We start from the raw sequence: 21,819 nt of genomic DNA, 5'->3' as shown, positions 1-21,819 counted from the left end.
CCACCTTGATTTCAGATGCCAGACTCCATCTGTCCTATGGGGGTTGAGGCCCTCCCTAGTGGTGTCTCTAGTCCAGCCTGTTTGCACCGACACAGCTCGATCCTTGTCTTTGCACTTCAGTTGCCACAGTTGGGTCTTCACTTGTGTCATGAAACATCCCGTGTGGCACCTGTGCCCCTGCTCCAACTCAGCCTCCTCTGTTTCTGGAGACTTGTCTTTTTTTTTTTTTATAACTCTCTATATGCTTGTCTCCAACCAGATCACTTCTTAATCACAGAGACTAGGTCCTCTGCAGCTTTGGAATGCCCCACTGCTACTTGGTACCACGCTCCATGATTGAATGTATAATCAGAATAATTCAGAGAATAACAGATGGCTTATATTCTACGTCTGAAAAGTCAAAAATATTTTCTAGTCTTACCTCGGTTATCCCGTAGTACAGGAACTGGAAAACTATGGCACACAGACCAAAATCAGAAGACTAAGTACAGTTTTTACATTTTTGAAGTGTTCCAAATAAAATACAAAGAAGAATATTCAGTTGAGACCTACATAGCCAGCACTATGACCCTTTACAGAAGAAGTTTACCAACCCTTTGTCTAGAGGCAGTGACTTCTCTTAAGTGACTTAAGTCAGCCTATTAGCGTAAATAGTTTAAAAACTTCTCCAAAGAAGTAGATATAATTGATTTTATTTTTTACTTCATAGCCGATTCATTGGAAAGTAACATCTCGGACCAAGATAGTGATTCAAATATGGATCTTATGCCTGGGATCCTGAAACAGCCATCCCTGACACTTGAGCTTTTTCCTAATCACACTGACAATCTTAATTCCTCACAGCGGGTAAGTCATTTTGTTTACAGCTCTAAAAATTTGTTATGAAATGGGGTGATTATAGAATCATGCCTGAAAAGCTGTTAACCGTAACCCAGAGAGCAATTTCAGCAGTACTGATTCATTAGTATCTTAATTTTTAAAATTCAAATTCTCACGATTTTCTTTTTTTTCAGCTTGCAACAAATAGGTCATTCTAAGACAGCTTCTGTTGTATTCCATGATTTGGCCATTCTGGTACCATGCTTGGTTCTCTCACCCATTCCTTCCCAGCCTACGTTTTTATTGGGTCCCTGAAATATCCATGAAAGGTACAATAGTGGCTATACGTTCCACGTCAAATTAATCATGCAGCATTCCACTTAAACAAGTCTGCTATGTACAAATGGTAGCATTTTGGAGACTAACCCAGTGTATGAATAGATACACTGAGTGAGGCACCCAGCCGCCACTACAAGAAGGGAGCATTTTACTTTTATACTTTCTTTCTTACCATATCAGGAGATGTTATGTCTTTATTTTTGTTTTCTCCTCATGTTACCTCTTCATCCTTACACTTGGAAAGTGGACAAGTGAGGGATAACAAGTGTATTGGATCATTTCATGAATGTGGGAAGATTGATTTATAACAAATAGTAAGAAAGACGAAAGAAGTGTAAACTTGATTGAACCATTGTTTGATTTTACAGGATTTTAATTTGGCTCCTTCCATAGTGAAAGTTGTGTTTAACATAAGTACAGTTGACTCTTGAACAACACAGGTTTAAACTGCATGGGTCTACTTATATGTAGATTTTTTTTTCCCAATAAATATAGTGCAATACTGTAAATGTATTTTCTCTTCATTATTTTTATTTTATTTTATTTTATTTTATTTTATTTTATTTTATTTTATTTTATTTTATTTTATTTTAGAGCATGAGCTGGGGAGAGGGGTAGAGGGGGTGGGGGAGAGAGAGAGAGAGAGAGAGACTGACTCTTAAGCAGGCTTCATGCTCAGTGCAGAGTCCAGTACAGGGCTTGATCCCATGATCTCGGGATCATGACCTGAGGTGAAATTGACAGTTGGATGCTCAATTGACTGAGCCACGTAGGTGCCCCTTCCTTATGATTTTCTTAATAACATTTTATTTTCTTTAGCTTTATAGTGTATAATTCATCTAATGTATAAAATATGTGTTAATCAACTATTTATATTATTGGTAAGATTTCTGGTCAACGTAGGCTATTAGTAGTTAAATTTTTGGAGACTCAAAAGTTACACTTTTTGACTGCATGGGGGGATCAGCAGCCCAACCCCTGCATGGTTCAAGGGTCAACTATATCTATCTATCTATCTATCTATCTATCTATCTATCTATATATATATATATGTATAGATATAGATATAGATACATATGCATGCTTGAAAGAGAATACAAGAGAAGTATTCACCTTTAAAATTGATTTAGGAAAAATAGTTAAGTTGTGTAAGACTCTGAAGTAGATCAATTTTGAAAATCAGCAGTTGCTATATTTAAAAGGTTTCATAGAATAGTTTGTAGATGAACATGTCCGTGTCAGGTGATAATGTAGGATTTCAGCCAGATCTAATATTCATTGATTGGCAGCCCTTGTACTCATTTTCTGAATGCTAGCATAGGTATCCCTTAAAATCCAAAATCTATTTTTTATGTTTTTATTATTTATACTTTGCAGACTACTACTACCTTAAACATAGAACTTATTTTACCAGGGGGCACCTGGGTGGCTCAGTCGGTTGGGGATCCAACTCTTAATTTCGGCTCAGGTCATGATCCCAGATCATGGGGATCAAGCCTCATGTTGGGCTCCGTGCTGAACATGGAGCCTACTTAAGATCCTCTCTTTGCCTCTGTCCTTCTCCCGGCTTGTGCTTTCTCTCTCCAAAATAAAAAAAAAAAACTTATTTTACCAGCAAAAATGGATTTACTCGAGAATAGCAGAGAATTTCAGTTTGGGACATGCAACTTATGGTAAAACTATAGGCAAGCCCAGCAAACAGAGGAGAGGAACATCATTTTTTGGAGAAGGAGGATGTTGGGAGGGGTCATTTTGAGTGAAAGTGCATTGGAGAAAAGCAAGAGTTAGGGATGAGAGGGACCAAGGTTTTTCATTGGCTGAGTTGCAGGGGTAGTCAATTTCTTGGCAGAAGATTCCATGTATATCTTTTCCTGGTGGAACCTGTAATTGATGAATCTTTCCTGTTGATGATTCTGTTGGGGATCCGTAATTGACAGTTCTAACTATAATTGCTTTTGGGTGGTACAGCTCCCTTTTCTAGCCTCCCTACTCCACTTGAGTGGAGTTTCCCTTAATTAATTTTCACACTGCTAACTAAAAAAAGAAAAATCATGCTATCTCAATAGATGCAGAAAAAGCAGTTGCCATAAAACTCAACATTCGTTCATGAGAAAAACTTTCAGCAAACTATAAACAGAAGAGAATTCTCTTAACCTGAGACAGAGCTCTCCTGGAAGCCTATCGCTAACGTTATACTGTACACTATTCTGTGACTGCTTTCCCCCCAAATGGAGGACACAGCAAGGATGTCTGCTCTCACCACTTCTGTTTAACATGGAGTCCTATACAGGGAAATATGGCAAGAAAAAGAAATAAAATACAAAGGACTGGAAAGGAGAAATAATACTGTAGATATTTGCAGATGACATGATCGTATATATAGAAACCCTGAGGAATCTTTTTTAAAAAATCTACTAGATGAGTACGTTTATTTTTTTGTATTATTATTTTTTTAATGTTTATTTTTGAGACAGAGAGAGACGCAGCATGAGCAAGGAAGGGGCAGAGAGAGAGGGAGACACAGAATGTGAAGCAGGCTCCAGGCTCTGGGCTGTCAGCACAGAGCCCGACGCGGGTCTCGAACTCACGAACTGTGAGATCATGACCTGAGCCGAAGTCGGACGCTTAACCGACTGAGCCACCCAGGCGCCCCCTGAGTGCGTTTATTAAGGTTATAGGAGAAGAGGTCACTGTGTTAGGCAGATGACCCTCAGAGACTCTTGCCTCTGTATGATGTCCTCTGTGTGTGGGTAGAACCTGTGAATATGAGAAGATATCTTATGATTATGTTAGATTATATAGCAAAAAGGGACTTTGTAGATATAGTTGTTAAGGTTGCTTTGAGCTGACCAAAAGGGAGATGATCCAGGTAGGCCTGACCTGATCACAGGAGCCCTTTAAATCTAGGGCTAGAAGTCAGAGATGCAAAGTTGGTGAGGAGCCATGCTAAGAAAATAGTCTCTGAGTGGGGCAGGTGTCTGCCACCAATTTGGGGATGATCTCTCAGCCACAGTCATTTTCTGTGAATGCCAGGACAGAAATAAAAATGGAAACAAGAATCTAGGGGAAGTGCCATGATTTCTGGTCATCTGCTAAAGACAGGTATATTTCTGTGCTAATAAAGCAGTTTTATTTTTAAAATTCAACTTAGATGTGAGATTCTGCCTTCTGTACACATAGCTTTGTCTGGGGCTTTAGCATAAACTCACCCCTGCTGCATGCCCTCAAGGGTGGGGCCCAAGAGTGCCGCCAGTTTGCTGAAGGGGAACCACGTAGGCCTGCCAGCCTTTCAGGGAAACTTAAAGTCGATTGGGTGGGCAGGGAAGCCAGAAGCAAGCTGTGCATGATAGCAATGACATAAGCAACTCTTTTTTTCTTTCTTTTTCTGCTGACAGGAAAAAGGCCTTCTTTTTGGCCTAGATTGCAGTAGGAAAGTTCTGGCCTAGAAACGAGAACTAGAAGTAACTTGCTGGTGGACATTTTAGAGATTAGGATCCCCAAGCAAGCCAGTGATGTCACTGTGATGAGGAAAGCATCTTGCTTGCTGGCCATAGGGATAGACTCAAATCCTTTGAAGCCCTCATTAAAACATTGCCCACAGATTTTACTTGTGTTGATGTAAGTTATAATTGCTCAGTATTCCTTAACTTTTTTCCTTTAAGAATTTAAGACCTTCATTTCTTTGTTCTAGGTTGAGACTTGATAAACAGAGGAGCCAAAGAAGAATGTTTTTGCAAATATGTTTCACTTTTTTCCTAAAGTGATTTCCCATGACTGATTTTTACATCACTGGGTAGCTTGATGAATATGTGATTGGGTGGTTTTATTAAGTCACTTTTTTTTCCCCCTTCCCCTTTTCCGTTTCTGTTTCTCTCTACCTCATATAGCTTAGTCCCAGTTCCAGAATGAAGAAGTTGCCTCAGGGTCGTCCTGTGCCTCCTCTTGGACCTGAGACCAGAGTTTCTGTAGTCTGGGTGGAGCGCTATGATGATATAGGTACTGTGTAAGGACTTTGTCCATACGTAAAATTATTGTAGGATGACGGTGACTTGCTGAATGTCTGTAGGAAGAGGCAGCACAGGTGTGGTCTGGTGGCCAAAGCTGGGGCCGGAGTTCAGGAAGCCTGGGTTGGCATCCCGACTCCACCCCTCACTCAGTTTCTTTAAGCCTTAGATTACTCACCTGTTCAATGGAGATAACCATTTACTTCTGGTTGTGACGATTTGGTGAGACTAGGGGATATAAACTTTTAGCTATTCTTGATGTCACAGTTAGTAGCCTATTGCCAGTTGGTCCCATTGCCTGTAGCCCCCAGTCATCCCAGGACCTGTGGAAAGAGAAAGGGGGGAACTGCCCTCACCCTCTGCACAAACCCTGCTGTCTAGTTCTGGTGTAAATATTAATTTGTCCTCAGGAACTCTGCTGTGGATAAGTGTCTCATGGTTTTTATGTAAGCAACATAAGAGCATTAGAAATGTATACTTAGCCTTGAATGTCATCTAGCTCAGGGTTTGTGGGAAAGTGTGGTAGTTGCTTTTTAACCAAGCCCCCGAAGACCACAGATCATGTTCTATAAAAACTCTGCTTTAGAAGAACTTAGCTAAAATATGTCTTGGGTGTGTTGGGGGAAATTTTCTTTTTTCTTTTTCTTTTTTTTTGGGGGGGGGTAGGGGAAGGAATAGTTAGGATTATGTATTTTAGGATAGCACAATCCATATATTTTTTGCACACTTGTATAAAGAGACTAAGAAATTAGATTTCATGCTATTTATTTTGGAAATATGAGGGAGATATTAATTGTCCTGCTGTTACTTTTTTCCAGAAAACTTTCCCCTTTCAGACCTACTGACGGAGATCAGTACTGGTGTGGAGACCACTGCAAATAGTAGCACTTCTCTGAGGTACAGTCTTGATTTGCCTGAGGTTCACCAGCAGGTCTTTAAGCACAGAGAAACCTATTTGTTACAGTGTATTGATTGTGGTTTCATAAAGAAGACATAATGAAGCAAAAAGGAGGAAGACAATAAGAAATAGACGTAATTAGGGGGAAAGAATCAAAGAAAGAAGTTGGTGGATAAATGCACAAGGTGATAAATTAGCATGCATTTTGAAGTGGCATAATTCATTGCTAGTTGACATTTATCTGCAGCAAAGAGAAAAATGAACAGTTGGAAGCAGCTAAGTATTAACCATAATAACAGACTAGCAATATTAGGTAGAAGTAAAATTGGTTACATTGGCTGAGACATTCTGAATAGTTAACATATCCTAATTCAACGAGCTCTTTAATGGAAAAATATTTCTAAGTAAAGTGTAGTACTTTATTATAGTGGTAAGATTTCTGTTTTTAGCCGCCCGTGCACAAAAAGGATAAAAAGAAAATAATAGGATTCCAAGATTAGTAACAGTGTATTTGTATAGGCTTTTTGCTTGCTTGTGCTGGGTTTAAACAAATACATTAAAACAACTCCACGAGGTGCAGTTATCATCTCTGTTTTACAAATGGAATAAAATAGGTTCATAGAGGTGATTCCTCAGTATCACGCATCCAGTTAATGAAGGAGAAAGTGATCTGAACCCAGACGTCTGACCCCAAATGCTAACCTTATCCGGTACGGCAGGGACCTACCCTTGATTCCAAGCTACATGATCCGTTCATATTGCATGTAAGATGAATTTATTCTGACAGCATTTGATTATTGTTATATCATTGAAGTGAGTAAAGATGATTTATTTTAACATCCTGTTTTTAAATTTCCAGAAGAGGACGTATCATTCTTAAAACTTGTGTTTTTTATACTAAAGTATTTTAAAGCAAATTATAGATATTCTGACATTCTAAATATATCAGTCTGCATTTCTAAAAAGTAAAGAACACTTTTCAAATAAAGATAACGTTATCACAGTCCTAAAGTTAGTAATAGTTCCTTAATTTTATCTAATAACCAGCTCCTATTGAAATGTCTCCGTTTCCTCTAAAATATCCTTTATACTGGTCTTTTCAAACAAGAATCCACTCTAGAACCTTGTGTCTGATGTTAATATGCCTTCAGTCTCTTTTACTCCAGGACAGCCCTTTTTGTCTCCATGATGCTGACTTGCTAAAGAGACTAGAGTAGTTCATGAGGTGGACTGTTCCAGAACTAGTTTGGAAGAGAACTTTTTTTTTTTTTTTCAACTTTTATTTATTTTTGGGACAGAGAGAGACAGAGCATGAACGGGGGAGGGGCAGAGAGAGAGGGAGACACAGAATCGGAAACAGGCTCCAGGCTCCGAGCCATCAGCCCAGAGCCCGACGCGGGGCTCGAACTCGCGGACCGCGAGATCGTGACCTGGCTGAAGTTGGACGCTTAACCGACTGCGCCACCCAGGCGCCCCTGGAAGAGAACTTTTAAGTGTCTTGTATTGGTAGTGCTGTTGCTGTTTCAATCTTCTTCTTTTTTTAATGTTTACTCTTGAGAGAGCGTGAGCAGGAGAGGGGCAGAGAGAGGGAGAGAGAAGTTCTGAAGTATTCTCTGTGCTGCTGACAGCAGCAAGCCCGATGGAGGACTCGAACTCACAAACCAAGAGATCCTGACCTGAGCCGAAGTCGGATGCTCAACCAACTGAGCCACCCAGGCGCCCGCCCCTGTTTTAATCTTTTTAGGTCAAAAGTTCTATGACTAGACTGTAAAAATTGTATTTTGTTGGTAGACTGGCAAAATCAACAACTTGTCTTGCTGCCATGACAGAAGTAACTATAGGATTGACTTTTATATGACATATTGAAAATTGACTTAATGTTGCTTTGGCTAGAATCACTTTATCTATATAGAAAGAAAGCTCATTGTATTGAAAACAGAAAACAGGCCAGCATGTAGCAAGTATCACAGAGTAATAACATGGAAACCTCTAGATGCAATGACATAACCCCAAGCATGATGTGTATCTCTGTCTGCTAAAGGTGAAATTGTGACATTAGCACCTGTCACCTACTCAGAGGCTTTGAGGGCTTTGGCCCTGCCAAGATACAGCCATTTATCACCTCTGCTAAGGAGGACACTTGTAGCTGGCCCAGACTAATGGTCCTCCCAACCTCCTCCCCACCAACCCCTGAAAAACAGATTGGAGATCCCCATAGTGGCCCTAACCTACATTCCCTCTTCTGCTCTGAGATGCCAGCATTGACTGGAGGAGTTCTCTGCACTCTGGCTACCCCTGCTTTTGTTCCCTACAAGAAGGAGGAACTAAGCGAAAGTCCCACAGCCGGTTGCTAGATTCACAGCTTCCCACCAGACATTTCTCTGCCTTTTCTTCCACCCTGTGTCCCTAGTGGTTTTAAAACACATTTTTTAGCCCCTCCCCCCTTTTTTGTCAGTGTGAAAAGCCCAAGCCCAGTAATGGGCGTTTAGGGCTACATGTTAGTGGGAGGTGGGCAACAATATGGGCTCCCATAAGGAGGATCCGAGCGGACTGACCTGTCGGCTGTTCAGACTGCATCAAGCCTGGCATTGGGGCGCCTGGGTGGCTCAGTTTGTTAAGCTTCTCTTGATTTCGACTCAGGTCACGATCTCATGGTTCACAAAATCAAGCCCCGCATCGGGCTCTGCGCTACGTGCGCAGAGCCTGCTTGGGATTCTCTCTCCCTCTCTCTCTGCCCCTCCCCTGAACATGTGCATGCACGCCCTCTCTCTCGCTCTCTCTCTCAAAATATATGAACAAACAAAAACCTGGCATCAAGTCTTCTTAAAATTCTTATATTGCATATGGGGGACTTCAACTTGTATATGTCTGGGGTAAAAGGAGTGTTCTTTTCCTTTCTTAAGATCTACGACTCTTGAAAAAGAAGTTCCTGTCATCTTTATCCACCCTTTAAACACTGGATTATTCCGGATAAAAATTCAAGGAGCCACTGGAAAATTTAACATGGTCATCCCTCTTGTGGATGGGATGATTGTCAGCAGACGAGCCCTTGGTAAGGTCTTCATATATGGCTGAAGAGTTAAGGTTTCTCTCATTTATTTACTGAAACATTTTGTATGAGCCAAGAAGAAGTGGAAATAAGGAAATGGTGATATTACTTAATAGATCCCTTATGTAGAAAATGCTGTGGTTCTTGTGTTCTGTCGTGTTTTAACTGTGCTTAATCTCCTTAAGTACAAGTAGAGCTACAGTTCGTAAACTGTCAGTCCTGGAAAATGCAGATAGCTGTTTTATAATCCGGGGCAGGAAATGGGGTGTCAGACCAGATTTTTGCTTTTCTTCCCCCCCTTGTCATTATGTAGTTGTTCTAGCAGCTTTGTCTTAGTCGACTTTTGTCTCTCCAGGGATGGGGAGTTTCCCAAATGGAATGAAGTAAGTTTGACTTTGCAGAAGGTAGTTCACTTGAATACTGATAGTTCACCAGATGGCTGGTTATTCGTGCTGATTTTAATACCCTCTGTTTTCAAGGTTTTCTGGTGAGGCAGACTGTAATTAATATTTGTAGAAGAAAGAGACTGGAGAGTGACTCCTACAGCCCACCACACGTCCGCCGGAAACAGAAAATCACTGACATTGTCAACAAGTACCGGAACAAGCAGTTGGAGCCAGAGTTTTATACTTCACTTTTCCAGGAGGTTGGACTCAAGAACTGCACTTCTTAGACACTCTCTGTCTAGGACTGTTGAACTCCAGTTTGGGGCTATGATACCAGAGCAAAACAATTGGATAGGTGATCACTGTAAAAAGAAAAATCACTCCCCAAGAGCTTACTGTTTAATCACCAGAATAGAAGAAACACATTATAAACCCATTTGATAGAAGACTTCCGGCTTTCTAGTGAAATGGGCACCCAGACACAATCATATTCCTCCTGGTAATGATGATATACATTTTAGCCATAAACTTTCTTTTAAAGGTGACAATTTTAGTTAAACATAAGCCTTTTGCGGAGAAGGGCTTTATGCATCTCAGTTAAACACGTGCATTGGTAGTATCAAATTTGCCAATTAGAAGTTGAAGATAGTTTTATACTTCGCTTTTTAGGAGGTTGTGTTCAGAATTAAAATCTGTCTCAGAATCTTCCAGGACATTTAAAGACTCATGTTGATGATAGCATGGAGGAGAAGGAAAGAAATCTCAGCTTTCTGCTCACTCGTAAGTCCATTTGTCGTCCAGATGTCCCAACTGACAGAAACGAGCGTAAATGTGTTTGTTTAGATAAGAAGCCTGACATTAAAATATTTCATGTTTCCTCTCCACATTTCACAAAGTTATCGTCCTCATTACTGCACAGGTCTGTCTGAAGGCCGCGGTTTCTGGGCAGCCTAGGAGCAGATCTAAAATGGAGGCATGGCCCTCCCTTAACAGGGACACAGGTGGCATTTGTGGGGTTAAGAGTTGTAAGACAGCAGTGATGCCTCCACTCTCTCCACTGTTGTGCGACTTGGGGACAAAATGACAGGCTAAGCATTCGTGATCCTTTGGTAATTTCTTGGTTCAGTTTTGAGAAATGTAAATTCGTAGCAAGGGTGGAAAATTACTTGGTTTCATCCATTGTCTCTTATTTCAGGACCAAGCAGGAAACTGCAGTAGTTTATGAAGGATTCTAATTTGGGGTTCAGGAAATAGCCTCTCAACGCTACTAATTCAGATCTCTCCCAGAGAGCTGCTGGATTTCATCATAATTGACAAACATTAGTGACCACCCCCTCAGGTGGCCGCTGTTAGAAATGGCTGTTGTTGTCATATTTTCTGGACTTCTGCCAACTGAAGGCACAACAAATCCCTGCCCGGGTTTTGGAAATACTTCTGTTACCTCGCTGCTACTTTTCTGCCAGGGATAAATGTTTTGAGGTGGCCAGACCCAGAACATCCTTCCAAGGATTCCTGTTACAGAGCTAGAGTGTGCACTGCTCATTTCTCCTATTCCTCTGTGCTTTCTTCTTTATTAAGATTATCTTATGTTAAGAAAGTAAGTGACACGTAAAGTCCAAAGAGGAGTGATCACAGCTGTGTTAGGGGCGGCTTCCCACTTGAACTCTGGTGTCAGTAGACTCTACAGGTCAGGGCTGCAGTGGTGTGTTTGGCGTGACGTTTGGGGAGTTAATTAAATGGTGGGGGATAGCGGAGGGCCTAATTCCTGGTGATAGTTCTGTTCCAAAAGTATGTATTTTGTCATCTGTGAGCAAGAAATGTGGGTGTCCTAGCAGCTCTTGGTTTTAAGTTTGCTGCACCTTTTTCTTCATGTTTGTTTTAAGCTCAGGTAAAGGTTACCTCCTCCTTCTATGACTCCAGTTTCCATTCAGGGTATTATATTATTGAAGAACTGATTTTCTTTTTAATCTGGGCAATAAATCAATGTTTCCAGATGGTAGCATGGTGGGGGGGGGGTTGTATGATTAAGATGAATAAACTCTACCCTAAAAATGTTTTATTAACTCAGCAGATATAAGGTGAGGTTTAACAACTTCCATGGAAATTCCAGATTGGCATTTCAAGGGAAAAATGGGCCCTTTTCCTAGTGGACATGAACAAAGAAGGCTTAAATTGATATGCAACTTGTAACATTCCAGAGGTTAAAAATAACTGATTGTAGGTGTGCTTCCTTGGTGTGATTCTTCAGATAAAACTCCTGCCTTTAGCATAGTTTCACTGTCAGCAAAACACACGGTGACGTGTGTGCTGGGGTAGGCTGCCTGATCCTTCAGTTTGCTCTAGTTTCTGGCAACTCTGTAATTCTCGTGGCTTTGGTAAGTGAATGTGTGGAATGCGGTTTGTAGTCTGGAAGACTTTGTGATCGATCTCTCCCAGGGAAGGAGGGATAGTTTCAGAGCTGTGCAGCCCCCGAAGGCATGAAACCCCATTGTGTACAGCACAAACAAAACATAGGGTACATATACCTCGTGAGGTGCTCTTTCCTTCTGCTCAAGATAACATTTACCTAAAAAAAGGGAGTGTGGTCAGAACCCTTGGAACCTTCCACTAGTATGGGTTTGAGTTCATGGCGACTAAGTTCACCCAACTGCCTTTGTTAAAAATAACTTTGAGTTGAATGATGCCAGAGGAGCAGATCCAGTCCCTAGTAATAACCTTGAGTAGTCCACTTGATAAAGTTGCCCGCATGTATTCTTAACCTTCGAAGGGAAGCCAGGACCACTTTGGTCTGTGGCTTAAACAGTGTAGTTGCTGCATTGACAGGTGTTGGGGGGGGGGGGGGAAGGGGTGAGCGTGCCATTTGGTGACAAGGACAGCATTAATTACCCAAGGGACAGAGACACGTAGCCCCTCATAGTACTTTTTCCCATTAGGGAGATGGGGGCTTTCCCCCTCTTTTCTGGTTGAGAGCACTGATGACAGGAGGCTTTGCCTTTTCTTGTTCAGCCAACTCCTGCTTTTGTCCTGTGCTTCCCCCTAAGACCTCCTCCCACCTAGCCTTGGCCTCGTGAAAGGAATAGCTGCGTGGTGGGTTGCCCTACCACGTACACCCATGCTCCTTGTTGCCCTGCATTTCCAGGCCCTCGATTTCAGAGCAGCCCATTCTCCTCTGGACTCACTTAAAATACAAAAAAACCCAACCCCACATCTTTGGCCAGTAATGTCAGTTGTCCATGGGTTGCGTGTATGAAGCCTTTATAAATGGTTACTTTCTACATGCTCTGGGGAAGCATTTATCAGACTCTGCACAGTGATTTTGAGAGGGACGGAGTCTTCGAGAGTATTTCTGTTGGAAGGTGGAGCTTTACCCAAAGTGGGAATCAGCCTTGCTCAAAGCTAGGTGGTAGACGGGACACTCCTAGCAGTGGTTCTCCATTCAGCATTTTTAAACCCATTCAGGTTATATCATCCTAAAAAGAATTGGTTTCTGTGTTTACATGAAACAGTAGGTTGAATTTCGATGATCTGTTTTAAGGATTTTCATGACAGCCTCTTTTCCTGAGACGGAGAGATTGGAGGTAATCCACCCGCTAAATGTGGAATCTAACTGTGGGTTCTCGGTAGCTAAAGAAGCCATGTACTGTATAGTGTGTTTCTCAGAGTATCAGCTCACATTCTTCAGATGCTTTTCTTTTTTTAATGGTGAGGGAAAAGGTGTGATTTGGGATTCCACAGTGCCTTGCATATAGTAGGCGCCCAATAATTATTTGTTGAAGCAAACCAAGTTTCCCAAGTCCTTGCCTCTTGCAGTGACCAAGAACATCTTTCTCCTCTGAAGGGCTTGGCAGTTGTGGCTAAAAAAAAAGCAGTATCATTATTTGCTTGAAATCATATATACGATTTGTATGAATTTCTGTATGTTGCCAAGACATGATCTTTTTCTTATTGTATTTTCTGTAAATATTTCTGGCACTGAACTGTAAAGTAAAGGCAAAATGTAAATACGAAGGTGTACCCGTGTCCCCTCGCCTCCTGTGTTTTCTCTTCGTCAGTTAGGGAAGAAGGCCCAGAGGCTTGTTTGTATTTATGCCGATCCTTTGTCCAGAAGAAACCCATGGAATATTGAATGTAATACATTTAGTCAATTAAATTTTAAGGAGATTCTTATCTAATAATGTTTTGTGTGCTTTTGGTTACAGGCTGAAGTTTGACTCCTGCAGTGGGTGTTTCTAATTTACTGTTTCCAGGGCGTGCGTGCTCTGCTTTGGCTGACCGTCGTGATTTAGATCTGTGCGTTTTTACTCTGGTTTTGTAGAAGTTACACAGAATACTCAAAATTAGATTAATTCTTTAAAAAATTTTTAGTTGGATTATAATTCACATACCGTCTTAGTTTCAGGGCATACCATAATGAGTCGCTGTTTTTACACACTATGAATCGATCACCTCGATGGGTGTAGTTACCCTCTGTCACTGTACAGAGTTACCACAGAGCTTGTGCAGCGGAAACCCGGCCGACAGAAGCCCCACCGTACAGGGGCTGGTGTTCACCGAGGGCCTGGCTGGCTGTGTTGTAGGAACACGGATATGCCGGCCACGCCCTCTGACTGCCGAAGATCTGGGCTCTGCCAGGGCTAGCAGTCAGGAAAGGGGAGAGACGCAGAGGAAGTCACCCGCCCCCCCCCCCCCACCGTCACCCACTGTCCCTGTGAGGAGGGTTGGTTACAGAGGGTTCCATGCAGCCCGATTAGCACCTTCCCGCCTAGCTCCGTGGGGGGGGTTGTACCACTTGAAGAACCAGTGATGAGAATGGTTAGGGTGTACCGCCTCCGCCAAGAGCCGCCCTTCCAGCCTGGCACTGACTCGACCGGATGTGAACATGACCCCCCCCCCCCCCCCCCGAACTGTTCCTGGAAGCCAGGGCTGGGAGCTGCCTCCCCTGCAGTTGTGTGTCCATGCTTGCTCTGCCCTCAGGACTCCGGCTGGTCCTTGGTGGCCAGGGAAGTGTCTCCTTGGGCTGATGGCACAGTGGTCCTATTTTGGGCTCTGGCAAGAAAATGTGCTGCTGCTCAGCCCTTGGTGACCCCAGTCCCTTCAGGACCCAGTGCCAAGAGATTCCCCACCCCCCCCCCCACCCCCAACCTCAACCCAGACCACTCCTGGTCTTGGCCTCTGGACTCTGAGTGGCACAGCCTGCCAAGGCACTGTTTTTCTTAGACACACATTCTAATGCCATCCGCCCAGGCCTCCTCCCCTGGGGACTCCAGTCATCCCAACACTGGGCTAAAACGGTCTCTCAACCACTGGCTTCCGAGCTCCAGCTCTCCCGTCCCCTGCCCTGCCTTGCCACCCGTTCCCTATTTTTCTGTGGCTGGCTCCGCTTGCCTTTCTCCCTGAGCCGGTATCTTCCTTCCTCTTAGGGGCATCCTTCCTCCCCGTATCTCCCCCAGGTCTACCACCCACTTCTCGCATCTACTCTCCCAGCCTGGAACTGGGTCTGCCTGACCTTCCAACCCGTGCTCCATGAGTTGCTGTGATGCCAAAATCCGGGCCGCATCAGACTGGTTGCTCCTGAACATGTTGTGTCCTGGGCCTCACCTGGAGTTTCTGACTCAGAGCAAGGGGAACGTAGGAATTGGTGTGTTTCACAGGCACTTGCCCGTAGTAACTGGGGCAGCTGGCCCAGGACCCTCTTGGACAGGGCAATGCTTGTGCCTCCCTCCCCTCCACAGGCAGCAGCCATTCTGCCTGTGAACTTCCCATACTCGTCAGGCACCCCGTCTGGCCAGTCTTGCTCCAGTGCCGGGATTTGGGGCCCTGGAGGTCCAGAGCCTCCTTCCTGCCACAGGGCTTTGCACAGGGAGGTGTACGAACTACTTCCCGAATGAATGAATGACAGAAGAGGTGGGAAGAGAGAAGAATGACTTCTGAGAGTCATCTGTGCACCTGAGACACAAAGGAGCAAGGCCGACGCCTTAGAAGCCCCTCACTGAAAACTCTAATGAGAGGTGCAGAAGCTTCCAGATTAGTCATTTATTGAGGACCTATTGTGTGTTAGAATGTTTTTTTATTTTTTTTTTAATTTTTTATTTTTCAACGTTTATTTATTTTTGGGACAGAGAGACAGAGCATGAACGGGGGAGGGGCAGAGAGAGAGGGAGACACAGAATCGGAAACAGGCTCCAGGCTCTGAGCCATCAGCCCAGAGCCCGACGCGGGGCTCGAACTCACGGACCGCGAGATCGTGACCTGTCTGAAGTCGGACGCCTAACCGACTGCGCCACCCAGGCGCCCCTGTGTTAGAATGTTTTTAAATGGCAGCCCAGTGACCCAGGCTGGCTCAGCAGACTTGTTTGGTTTAGCCAACCATGTTTTAAATGCTTGATGCAACATTTTTAAGTTGGGAGAGTTCACATAAGAATGCAGATTTGGGGGGCTCTCTTGGAATAGATGTGGCAATACTGGACCTGCCTTTCCCACACAGCACTTAACTGGCTGAAGCTGTGACAGCTGCCTGCTTTAGATGCACCACGTTCCACCCAGTCTGCCACTCCCCCCCACTGCCAGCAGGTGCAGATGTGGGCACCTGTAGCCCGGATGACAGGGCCTGGGATCTGGCTGACTCCTGAAGGAACCTGTGACCTCAAAATACATGAACACCCACCCGAGGGCGATGCTCATCCCATCGTTTATTCTGATTTTTAGCAGCTTGGTGAGATGAGAATTGTCTCCCATCTTCTAAGAGGATGCAAGGAGGTGTCCCATGAACCCCTAGGATCTCAGCAGGAATTCAAACCCAAGTCGGCCTGCCTGGAAGCCTGGGCTTTTGTTCTTAGCCAGACCGTCTCCACTGCCACTGACTGCCAAGCTCTCCTTGTGTCTGAAGGACGTTGTGACTTCCTTGTTACGTCACCCACTCAGTCACAGTTGGGCTGAGAGCGGAGTGTGGCCCGGCCCCCCGGGTCCCCAGGGCAGCCCTGCCAGCCCGGCACAGGCAGGCCCGGCTTAGCCACACGCGCACCATGAAGTACCCGCTGGTGCCACTGGTGGACGACCTCACGTTTTCTTTCCTGGTGTTCTGGCTCTGCCTGCCCGTGGGCTTGCTGTTGGTCTTGCTGATCGTCTGGCTACGCTTCTTACTTAGCCAAGGTGAGCTGCTCTGCAGGGGCCCTGATCCTGGAGCCTGGTAGGGGGTCCCGAAGCAACCGCACAGACCAGTTTCCTTCTTGTGCTTTAACTGCTGGGCTGGCTGAGACGAGCAGTCGCCTGTAGGGGAAAGGGATTAATCGAGTAGTTTAGTTTCTCGACCTAGAGGCCAAGAGTGAGTCCCCAAGTTCGGAAGCAGTATGTGCGTGTGCACACCTGTGTCCCCTCAGGGCCACTGCTAGCACAGAAGGTCTTTGGTACAAATCTGAAATAGGTGGCCCCTATGGGCAGATGAAGTAGGGAAAGGGGCCCTCTCCTGCGGGTATAGCCAGGGCACAAGGCTGGGGGAAGATTTCAGCCCCTGCTGCTCCCTCAGCTGGGTGCTTTTGTGCAGTAAACAACTTAGACGATGGGACATGGCAGCCCTAAGCCTTTATTAGGTGCCCAGGGACCACTCACACTGCTTTCTGCCCGGACTGTACCTCAGGGAGGATCTGGATTCTCTGGGACGCCAGATCGCGGAGGCTGACACTTTGCCCTGAGCTCAGTATGTCACCAAGAGGAACAGAAGGCGGGGTGAAGCTGGCCATGAGGGAAGTTGGGGGCCAGTGGCAGGGGTCACCCTCTGCTCCTCAGGTGTCCTGGCTCCCTGGGCACTCCCTTCTCCAGGGGGCCTCTTCCCAGGGAACTCTTGCCCTCCCACCTCCTGCTCCAGAATTCCATGACCTTTGGCCCACTGAGGAGGGAGGGTACTGATAGGCTGCCAGCCCTGGTCAGACGGCATTGAGACAGGGGAAGCAGTTCACCCCCAAACCCTCCCCAGGAGCTCAGATGTGGGGTGCTGGTAATGGTGTAATTATTGGGAGTTCCTGGCAAGAGCTTCCAGAAAATGTCTATTTATATTCTCATATTCCCAGGACGGACCGCAGCCCTCCCTGAGGGACGAAACGTCAGGCAGCGGGCTGGTGGCTGGTGGGAGTCAGAGCACTTGTCTGTGTGGCTAGAAATGCCGTCTCTCTGGAGTCGAGGAAACGTGGGCTCAGATTTTAGCCTTGCCCCTGAATAGTTCATCATAATTGCTAACCTTTTCTCTACCCTGTGCAAAGGCTTGTGGTAAACACTGATGTGCATAATTTCATTTAATCCTCAGAATAACCCTGCGAAGTAATCCTTATCGTACAATTGAGGAAACTGAGGCTTGGGGAGAGAAGCAACGTGCCCAGGTCACGCACCTGTGAAGTACTTACGAGTGCCGGTTATCTGGCATCACCTCCTGCCTCTGCTGCCTGCCAGCTCTGTGACTTGGGGCAAGTCCTCTCAGCCTTGGGTTCCTCATCGACAGAATGGAGATAATAAGGGCCCCTTCCATTTGGGGCTGTGGAGAGAGCATGTGGAGGGTAGGGGATCCAGTACACACGTGGCACATAGTAGGTGCTTACAGGCTGAGAAATTACCCAGTCAGTGTTTGCTTTTCGTCATGGTAGGAGGACGTATAGGCATGGCTTTGGATGGCTCCTCCGAGAAGAGTCATCTGCCTAAGGTCTCCGAGGAGAGTGCTCCTGTCTAAGGTCTAGGGCACTAATCTCCAGCACTCCATTCTCCTTGAAGGCCCTGCTCTAAAACCATCCACAGCCTTCCCTGTCCTCAGACTTTCTCCGACATCTCACACGGCCCCTTGCAATAAGGCCTTTGGTCATTTGCAATGACCACAATGTGGGGCGAGCAGTCTTCCCTCGGGGTCCCAGTCTTCTTGGAACTCTTAGAGTTACTGCGTCGGTCCTGTCCTTGTGCCAGGGTCTGGGCCTGCCAAGAATTGAGGGACCTGTTCTCAGGACACCCTGGCCTGTGCTCTTCTATTCTGCTGTGGATCTTGTTATTGGAACTCGTTTGGCCTGGCATCCAGTGTGAAAAGCAGACAGGACTGGCTCTGATTCCTCCTTCCCACCCCCATCCGGCCTGGCTCAGCAGGGCAGTGCCAGGGCCCAGAAGGCAGACGGTTTGAGCAGGGAGTGCCACGTGGCCCGTGAGGACGTGCCTTCTCAAGTAGACTGGGGAGCAAGGGGAGGAGAAGGGAACCGCCTGGCAAGATGGCCGTTGAGGCGAGAAAAGGTTGTGGGTGGCTGAGCCCTGCAGAAGCTGGCCAGTGGGGACCACACTAATCCTGGACCATGACATTAAGACAGAGGATGAAGCCACATGGTGCCCTTCAAGCGGAAGGTGCTCTGCTGAGGACGTTTCCTTTGTCATTGGAAAGGACTTTGCAGAAGGAAGAAGAGAAACCTCCAAAGAGACGGATTTAAGGCCGAAATGCGCCTTTTGAGGGTCCTGCCCACCCTCGTGGTGGTCCTCGGAGCGAGGTGTTAAATCCAAAGCTACCTTTGAATTCCCTGACCTCAAACAAGTGCACCTGCTGGAACTGCGGAGGGCTCTCTTCAGCCTCCTTTACTTTTCTGCAACCAGCGAAACATCTTACAAGTACAGGAAGAGAAAGAACCTCCCCCATCTCCTCTCCTTTCTCCTCGACCTCACCTTCTCGAGACAAGCCGTGTTCACAAGCTCATGCTCCTATTTAATAACACACGTAGGTTTTCCAAAAAATTGGAGAGGGGGCAGGATTGTTAGCTTGGTTTTCAGAAAAAGGGAGGAGATCCTCCTATATACATTTCTCTGAAACTTGCTTGTAATGTATCATAGACCTCCTGCAAGTCGAAAGCTACAGATTTCATGCAATTGTTTTAACAGCTTCTGACTTGCTATTGGATAGATGGGCCAGCTCTTTATGTGGTGCAACGTGCTACACTTCAGTCAACCAGATCTCTCATGATGGACACACACACAGTTTCCAGGGTGTTTTATTGCTTGTGCGTGCTTCACCACAAAACAGTGCTGCAGTGGAAATCATTGCATGTATACACTCAGATATTTGTTAATAAATGGACTGGTGGACAAATGGATGGATGGGTCATTGTTGGGTTTGTGTCTCCTCGGTGCCGTTCTTGGACCACACCCAATACAGGTAGGTCATTTGCTTGCCTCTAGGGCCCTTCCCTATTTATTAGGTAGATCTAGCCACCTTCTGAGTCATAGACAACGTTTTTGGTCCCTGGTCACCTACAAGGTCCTGAAGTCTTCCTGAGATCTCTGGGCTGTCCCATATGTCATGATTCTGCCTTGGCCCCTTGGTCTTGGGGATGCCCAGGCCTGGCAGGGGGCTCCTTTTGGGTTAGGGGTAGGCGATAGGATGTAACCACCCAAGAGGCCTTGTCTTGTACCTCCACAGATTCAGAGGAAGACAACTCAGATTTATGCTATGAGTGGGAGCCCTGGAGCAAAGGCCCAGCCCGGTTTTGCTGGGAGGGGACACTGTATAGCCAAGAGGAGGAGGAGCCCTGCTGGTGAGCCTTTTCAGCCAGGTGAGACCTTTCTGGGGGCAGGTAGGGGGAGCCTCAGGTCCTACCCAAAGCCTAGGGCAGCTGCTGTGTTGGAGGTCTGTTTCCTCCACCACACCGGAGAGCTGATTTTCTCCTCCATGTTGGGGAACCCTCTGCATCATCCTCTTGGAGACCTGTTTTTGCCATGTTGGAGGACCAGCCTCTTCTGCCATGAAGAGTTCCTTTACAAAGATCCCCTACCCTTTACCTGCGTGACCTCACCCCCCACCACCCTCCTTAGGGTCTTTGCACTGGCTATTCCCTCTGCCTGGAACTCTTTCCCCCACATCCACTTGGTGCACTCCCTCATCTCTGAGGTTGAGCTCAAATGTCCTCCTTACTCCACTCTAGATTGTCTTCTGTGATAGCACTTATCACCTTCTGACCTGCTCAATAATTGATGCATCCAAATCCAGAGCACTCCCGGCCACGCCTGACACGCAATGGGGGATCACTAGATACTTGTAGAAGGAATGACACGACAGTGATGATGATGATGGCTGTTACTCAGTGGATGCCTTTCTTAGCTACCAGGGCCTTTGCCAAGCATTTCCCTTTCACAAGCTCGTTAATGAAATCCTATGAGGAGGATATTATTCTTGCCTCCATTTTGCAAATGACCCTAATCGGCAGTGGAGTTGAGCGATTTGCCTGAAGTACCAGGGCTCTGGCACCTGGAAGCCCGGAAAGGTCTCATCTATTCCAGTGGAGTTCAATGCCATCCCTGTGCCAACGACGCCGACGCTCTCACCTTCCTTCTCAGCTCTATTAGCTGCTTGACACATTTTCCTGGCTAGAATGGGAGTCTTGATTCCCTTGGCTACCCAACAAAGCAAAACACAGCACCCGCTCTTCTTCCAGCTCCTCTCCATCTCCATGAACAGCCAGCGCCTCCATGGATTGGTCTCATTCCTTGAGCCGTAAATGCAGGGGCCAGCTTTTACACCTTCTTTTCTTTTCAGCCCATATCCAGTCCATCAGTAAGTCCGAGACTCTGTCTCTCACACATCCACTTCTCTCCGTTCCCACAGTCACGTGGCCTACCCTATTCCCAAGTCAGCTGATGCAACCTGTCACTAATCCACAACATAGGTCACAATGTGGAGCCCCTGGCTGTCTGAGTAGAGAACGGAGGTGGGGTGAGAAGCAGCGACCCTCGCTTAACCTCGGTTACGCCGATTCTAAGCTTTTGTGGGTCATGACCTTGACAGTTGAGCGTGCTTTCCCTGGAAACACACACACACACACACACACATGTGCATGCACTCGAGTTTTGTGTTCAGGGCCAGCTTCACGGGTGGCAACCTGTGTAGTCCCATGAAGTCCCATGTTCAGAAGAGCCTCATGCTTGGTTTAATGTTCTGCTGTTACTTGTCTTAAAATTCTTAATTTTTGAATGAGGGTCCCCACAGGTTCATTTTTTAGTGGGCCCACAAATAATGTAGCCTGACCTCTTTGTGTATAATTAGTGGGGTAAGAAAAGGAGTTTTTTTTTTTTTTTTTGGACTCTGCTCAAGAATCCATTTATATAGAGCCCACCCCACTGGGTATCTGTTGTTCTCTCTCACTCTTTCGTTCCATTGTCACCCCTAGAGCCAACCTTCCATGTTTCTCCAGCCTGGTTTTCCTGGAGTCAGCAGGGCGGTGGCAGTGGCCAAGGTGGATGGGAGAGACCCACCGGGGAGGGAAGAAGACTGCCAAGGGAGGCTCTTCCCTGGGATCCCCGACTCATCTCCTCCATCAGTGG

The 21,819-nt window shown here is 45.8% G+C and overlaps 2 protein-coding genes across 4 annotated transcripts in view; both read left to right on the top strand.

Moving 5' to 3' along the window:
- The window catches only part of RALGAPB (Ral GTPase activating protein non-catalytic subunit beta), a 90,167-nt gene extending 76,500 nt beyond the window's left edge, over positions 1-13,667 (top strand). For both annotated transcript variants that reach the window (XM_047069482.1, XM_047069481.1), the window contains exons 26-30: positions 710-846; positions 5,046-5,154; positions 5,981-6,059; positions 8,964-9,112; positions 9,589-13,667. In XM_047069482.1, coding sequence (XP_046925438.1) covers positions 710-846; positions 5,046-5,154; positions 5,981-6,059; positions 8,964-9,112; positions 9,589-9,782 — 668 coding nt within the window. In that variant the 3' untranslated portion in view covers positions 9,783-13,667. The remainder of the gene's footprint in view (positions 1-709; positions 847-5,045; positions 5,155-5,980; positions 6,060-8,963; positions 9,113-9,588) is intronic.
- Positions 13,668-15,747: 2,080 nt separating this feature from the next.
- ADIG (adipogenin) lies at positions 15,748-20,040 on the top strand. 2 transcript variants are annotated; one of them, XM_047069675.1, is made up of 2 exons: positions 15,748-16,644; positions 19,922-20,040. In XM_047069675.1, the coding sequence occupies exons 1-2, from the start codon at positions 16,518-16,520 to the stop codon at positions 20,038-20,040; spliced, it is 246 nt and encodes an 81-aa protein (XP_046925631.1). In that variant the 5' UTR covers positions 15,748-16,517. The 2 variants fall into 2 exon arrangements, 1 of the variants encoding a protein (XP_046925631.1); XR_006960351.1 differs by lacking the exon at positions 19,922-20,040 and adding an exon at positions 17,792-19,697 and having other exon boundaries at positions 16,556-16,644.
- The last annotated feature ends 1,779 nt before the right edge of the window (positions 20,041-21,819 follow it).

The sequence above is a fragment of the Lynx rufus genome, unplaced genomic scaffold (genome assembly GCF_022079265.1).
Source record: "Lynx rufus isolate CCGP_SWC_20201006 ecotype Redwood Valley unplaced genomic scaffold, mLynRuf1.p SCAF_8, whole genome shotgun sequence".
In the NCBI taxonomy this organism is placed as follows: domain Eukaryota; kingdom Metazoa; phylum Chordata; class Mammalia; order Carnivora; family Felidae; genus Lynx; species Lynx rufus.
The sequence above is the reverse complement of the archived record's forward strand: the minus strand, read 5'-3'. Positions and strand labels throughout refer to the sequence as shown.